Source organism: Drosophila sulfurigaster, chromosome 3, assembly GCF_023558435.1.
Source record: "Drosophila sulfurigaster albostrigata strain 15112-1811.04 chromosome 3, ASM2355843v2, whole genome shotgun sequence".
NCBI lineage: Eukaryota > Metazoa > Arthropoda > Insecta > Diptera > Drosophilidae > Drosophila > Drosophila sulfurigaster.
In genome coordinates this window covers 6,361,063-6,367,574 of record NC_084883.1, presented here as the reverse complement: position 1 = coordinate 6,367,574, position 6,512 = coordinate 6,361,063, and the positions used below count along the sequence as shown (strand labels likewise).

General features: G+C 38.8%; 1 protein-coding gene across 1 annotated transcript; it reads right to left on the bottom strand.

Moving 5' to 3' along the window:
• Positions 1 to 2,532: 2,532 nt before the first annotated feature.
• Positions 2,533 to 3,913, bottom strand: LOC133844109 (splicing factor U2AF 50 kDa subunit). The gene has a single exon (XM_062277942.1). The coding sequence runs from the start codon at positions 3,833 to 3,835 to the stop codon at positions 2,549 to 2,551; it is 1,287 nt and encodes a 428-aa protein (XP_062133926.1). The 5' UTR covers positions 3,836 to 3,913; the 3' UTR covers positions 2,533 to 2,548.
• Positions 3,914 to 6,512: the final 2,599 nt, after the last annotated feature.

Genomic DNA, 6,512 nt, shown 5'->3' with positions numbered 1-6,512 from the left:
TAAATGTATGTTCAGTGTTTGCTTTATTTGATTTAATTTCTACGAGTATTCGGGGATTTCGCAGGAAATGCAAATTGAATCGGGGTTAGCAATCGTCGTGAATCTATAGCAACAGGTTTCTGTTAATTGAATACTAGTATGAATTTTCTCATTTTTTTTTTTTTGTTTTTTGTTTGATTTCCGTTTTGTGCAAACTTTTGAGAGGGCTCCCAATCAATTGGTGCGTTTATGTTTGTGTTATTATCAAATATATTTACCCTTTCGGGGTATAAACATCACAAAAGCATTTTTAATAGGCTTAATGAAGAAAGTTGATTGGATTGGATGCTGGGCCGGGGTTGGGGTAAAAAGGTCACAAAGAGTTTTGCTTACAAACAGAAATTAAAGTGAATGCCAAAGTTCACTTGACGATTGTATCACTTCGCCCATTAACTGAATAAGCGTTGCCTCAAACTCGTCTATCCGATATTCCTGTTTTTTTATGGATTCTGTCTAATATTTCTTCATTAAAACTATACAAATTGATCAGATATTGGTGTATCAGATAAATTTGTTGATCATTAGAACAACAAATTTTTGATGATTTCTTAATTTGTTTATTCAGTCAACTAAAAGATACATTTAGTTAAATGCAGATACATATCTCGAGCTGTTAAAACGAATACCTTGTTGTGGGTGCCTCTCAAGTATTCATTAACGGGCCGTTAGATGAGAAGCATAGAGATTTCAAAATATAATAGAAACCCGAATCGCAAAATGCTATTTGAGTCGAGAGAAACAAAAGCTACTCGAAATTAAGAAATGAAGTGGTTGTCCAGCCTTAACCGTAGGTAGCTGCTTTTAATGGCCATTATCGAGATTACGCCCTCGAAATCAAGTTCATCCTGTAACCCATAATTATCTACTACATCATATTCAAATTCTCGCCGCACACAATAAACGAGATGGGTAATCAAAAGTTGAATACGAGTGAGAATGAGAATGCAATTAAAGATGCGTAGAAGCCTCGTCGATTTCGTCGAGTTCACTCAACTATCGAGAGTCATGGATTTGATTTCTTAATTTCTTATCTCGTCGATTACCTAACATCCGACCTGGGCTCAAGTCATAAAAAAGCGGTGCGGGCGACAACTCCACAACTCCAACAGAGCCCTAACCTAAGACACCAAAAGATCAACAAACCGAAAAAGCGAGAGAAAGAATAACATTAACTGTGGGGTATAAAGTGATCCCCAACACAATCCAATCCAGTTAATCCCTTGCCATATGTACCAGCTGCATCTCATAAAAACATCGATGAAAGAGAACCCTTTTCTCAGTGACCGAAACCGAAAACGAAACAAAGCCGAACGATTTTTCCAGTTCCAGCGCATGGAATTTTTATTGTATCCGCATCTTTATGGGCGTTTATTAATTACCCATCGAAGCATTGATTTTCAGAGGAGTCACAGCATCGGCGGCAATTGCCGCTTTTATCAAGCCTCAAAAGATATCTTACCTGAAAGCCTCAAAATGACAAATCCAAGGCGTTGAATTAATTTGTGTCCAGCATGGAGTCGCAACAATCGCTGCATAAGTTCACCACATTTATGCTATGCTATCTCTCGCTCATGGCAAGTCCACCGATAAAGCGTTTAGCTTAAGTCGTTCCCAACTGATAAATCGCTGGCCGATTAAAGCTTCGCTCGACGCGTCGCCTGCATTTCATTATTGATGACGGGCTGTCCGGCAAATGACCAAAATAAAGATAAGAGTCGGCCTCAAAAACAAGACACTCGAACCTGAGAAAATGCAACCGTTCGTTGCGATGATAAGCTGCTACCTTAAACTCAACCTCTTTGCTGGGTTGTTGTCTGCGCATTTTTGGTGTCGGGTATCGAGTTCGGAAATTGAAAAAGCATTAACATTGTGCTGTTTGGCCGTAATGAGTTGGCTGCCGAAGGTATTTCACAACTTCTGAAGGCAGGCGAGCTGTGCGATAGGTGTGAATATGGTGAGAAATGCCAGCGATAAGGCGCAACTCTAAAATTTTAATTAAGCATCTGTGTGGAGTAGCAGCTTTTGGGGCTTTAAGGATTGCACGTTAAGTCCCCTGCCTAATTGAATCAGGCGAACGCAAAAAAAATAAACAGAAAACAGAGTAAGGCGTGTCCTGGCATGCTTTCCGAAGCGAAGGGAAGTAAAGCGCTTAAGCAGATGATATGACAACAGCGCAATGAAGCGCATTGAATAGGTCTGATGAACATGTTAATACCCTACATAGCGTAAATTAAAAGGTATAGTAAAAACAGCCTGGCAACTTGGGTACATGGAAAAAAAACTGCCACTATAAATCTATTATAACTGTCATTAAATTATAGGATATCTACAACTCAAGCACTGCATTTGATTCCTGTTTAGCCTGCTTTTAACAAAGCTGGGATTAAATTCATTATCACAGCATTAAAAGCAGGTTCTTAACTCAATTGAGTGCGGCATCAAGAGCCACGAAGGACCTTGCGAAATGGGTTGACCAATAAGAATCGCACTTCATCAAGAAAATCTCAGTTTATTGGAATTCTCTGCGCTTGTATTTGTCTGGATTGAAGAAAGATGTCATCACGATGCGTCCATTAAACTTGCGACCACTCAACGCATTCAAAGCCTTTTTGCAATCTTCTACAGTCTCAAAGCGAACAAAAACCTTGCCGCAGCCACCTTGACCCGATTCTCCAGTGGGACGTGGAATCTTGAGGCTCTTCACCTTGCCATACTTGGCGCATTCCTGTTTTATATCCCCGCGTATGTCCTCGTATTCCTCATCATCGCCCAGCTCCTCGGGCACCACCATGTTCAACAGACAAAGAATCTCGGTGGCCTCGCTTGCGAAGTTCTCAATAGGAAATCCCGGCACCTGCAGCACAGGCAACTGATTGGAAGCCAAACTGCGTGCCCCGGCCAAGGAACGCTGTACGATGAGTTTGCGATCTCCCAGCTGCATGCCATGGAGTCCAGCAATGGCCTGCTCCGTAATGGTTGGATCAAGGTACTCGCAAAAGGCGAAGCCCTTGCTCTGACCGGTTGAATCCTTAACCAGATTGAAAGCACGCAACTGGCCAAAGGTAATAAGCAGCTCCTTAACCTGATCATCGCCCAGGCACGTGGGTAATCCGCCCACATACACTTTGTGCGGTGAATCCGGCACCACGGCAGAGATTGCCAGATTTGTGGTTTGCTGTGTTCCCTTCAACATCGCCTCGAAGCTTACGGTGGACACCGAGACCACAGGATGATAGTCATGTGGCCGCCGTATCTTCAGCGCCTGACCGCGATAATTGATGCCATCAAAGCTAATCGCCATGGTCGCCTCGTCCATGGAACGGAACTCGAGGAAGGCGAAGTTCTTCTCCAGATTTGTCTGGCACGTAAGCACCGCATCGCCATCAAGATATGCTCCAACATTCAGTTGCTGCATTTTTTCATTGAAGAACACCATCATTTCGTCCTCGCTTGTGTTAAATGGAATGTTGCCCACATATAGACGACGCGCCTGTCGCGTCACCGTCGCAATCGCTGCCGATTCGCCAGTTGGCGGCGCATCCGGCACAATTCGTGATGCAATCTGACCACTCGCTTGCATAACTTTGTATTGAATTGGCGTCAGATGCTCATAGCCCATCGGAGGTATATCCCAGCCGGATATTTTGCCAGACCTGCGAGTCCTTATCTTCTCTACTTCTCTGCCATTCGAATTGGAGCTTCCTCGCGATTGCTTTGAGTACGAATACGATTTCGAACACGATTGAGATCGTGAACTGTGGTGGTAATGATGTCTATCCTCGCGATTACGACCCATAGTGAATATTTTCACAACTTAGAACTGTCTCGGAGTAAGAAAAAATGCGATTAAATCTAATGTCAAAATTGTACAGTTGACATCTGGCAAGCAGCTTATGACATAAAGGCAATGCCTACTCTTCAATCTAGAAAATTCTAACTACAAATAAAATTTTAAAAATTTTAATTTACGTTTGTGCTACAAAAATTTCTAAAGATTTTTACATAAAATGATTTACAATAAAGTACGTATAACTTGAATACCCAAAAAAACAAAAATATATTTATATAGAAAAGATATATTCATTCACCTTAGTTTAGTATATAAAAACCAGGCCATTAACGTCGTGTTTTATAAATTAAAAATATCAAATAATTCTACGCGAAAGCGCAACAAAATAAATTAATTAGTTTGCTTTGGCAACAAATTGTATTGTTCTGGCGACGCAAATTAAAAAAATTAAATCAATAAATTGGCAATATAATGAATTTGAATGCATTTCAATTCAATAATCTTAATATAAGAACATTGATTAAATTATTTTTAATTTTTTAATTTTGAACGAACTTTTCTCTATAATTATTTGCATTGCATGTTTATTTATATGAAATATATGTATATGTGCATATGTATAATATGCTTTTTTAGATGATTTTTTGTTTTACCTACAAATTCCTAAACTTCGAGGTGTCTTACAATTTTGATATGTAGTTAGATACTTCCTTCTATCATCATATTTTCTTCGTTAAGTCATCAAAATTCCTACACATTTCCGATTTACATACTCATAATCATATTTGTCGAAATGCTACAGGGAACGCCTAAAAATTATTTGTTGAAAGCAGCAATTAAGTCGTCCATCATTTATCAAGAATACCACATTTAACATTCAATGCGTATTAATACAAAAGCCCAGCACATCTCTGACCTGCAGCTACACAACTAAAAAAATACTTAGCTGCGGGTGCAAACTGAATAATTTTATGCGAATTATCATCATAATAATAATTTAATGCCGCTAATCAATTATAATTGATGAAGCAAAAACGGGCCTCTAGCTGGCTGACTAATAGAGATGGTTTCTTCAAATTCGACGAAGCTGCGTGTGTCAGGCACCAAATTGGAATCCCATTGGGACTCCACAATGTGTGGTCCAAGCTGGCTTGAGGGTCGAAGTTAAGCTACGTAGAAGAGAGTGGTTGCAAGTGTTTAACATTCCAGAGAAACGACTTCATTTTGGTGGCTCAGAGACTCAATTAATTCACAAAAGGCGACACAATCAAAATGTCAACTGACACTAAAATGTAAAATCGGAGAGCGAGAGAGGAAGATGGAAAGGAAAGAAGAGGAGGAGTGCCGAAAAGGGACTAGTTCGATCTGTAGATCCTCCTACACGCTAACACACACAATCACAATCGTGAATCAAACAGGTATTCGAAATCAAAAGAATAATGATAATGTCCAGAGAATTGGGATTTCAAGGCGATGCTGGGATCTTCATCACTTTGCCTTCTGTCTGGGGGTTCCAGACAAAATTCTCAAGCCCCTACCTGAACTCAATCGGATTGACAAGGATAATGATTGGGCCAGCAACTGTTTAATGGCCATTTGATGACCAGACACCGATCGCACAGATAGCTAAAGATTTATAACCATTTTAAAGATTTCAAATAATTCAATTCCAATTGGCAATCGTGAAGTGCGAGGCCACAGACACAATCTCTGACATGTATTTCCATTAATGCGGAATTAAATGCATTTCATCGCTGTCCAAAAACCAATTAATTCTTCTTTTTCCACCAAGTGTTTGTTTTTTAGGTTTCCCCGAGCCCCAAACCACAACCACAGCCACAACCAGAACGCAAAACGCAGAACGCAGAAACCAAAACCTGTCCCGCCGACCTCAGTCCCCGTGACAAACGCAATTAATTGAGGCATTTAAATTCAGGCAACGCATCTGCAGACATTGACGATATGACGAAAGTCTCTAAAATGCTGAAATCGAAAAGTGTTCTTAGCATTCCTTGATCGTTCGCCTCGATTTCGTTGTTCTTGGCTTGGTTCATTTTTATTTGGAGGCGATAAATTAATTTTTGAACATCAACATAAAAATTTGGGAATATTTGATAGGATATTATAAAATGCATAACAATACACCGCATGGAAATGATTGCCAACTCATTGTAATGAGTAAAGCATATCAGATTGAATCGATATCGGCGATATAAAGTTTTTGAATATGTAATTGGGAACGAGTAACAAAGCAAAATTGCCGAAAAGTGTAAGCATATCAATTTTGGGGTATGGTATCCAGCAATATATTTAAATCACTCAATTTGTATAACAGTCGAGTCAATATTAATTTCCTGTTGTTGATTTAAACGCCAAAAAAAAAAACAAAGAGTATACAGAAAACAAATAGTATATAGAAAACAAATAATTCGTAATAGTTCGATTTAATTTTATTTATTAACATTTAATTGTTTTTAAAACTTGTTAATTTTTTGTTTAGGAAGTACAATTCAATACGAATAAAATTCTCCTTTAAGCTTCACTTAATTTATACAACATTTTTTGATTATTAATTTTATAGTAAAATCGATCTCATATGTTATAAATATTATAAACTCAGATTTCGTTTAATTTTATTATCTTTACCACTGCAAATCATTCTATAAAAACATGGCCTATAGCA

Excerpts from the sequence above, each read along its gene's own strand:
- LOC133844109 (XM_062277942.1), bottom strand. The coding sequence starts at position 3,835 with ATGGGTCGTAATCGCGAGGATAGACATCATTACCACCACAGTTCACGA.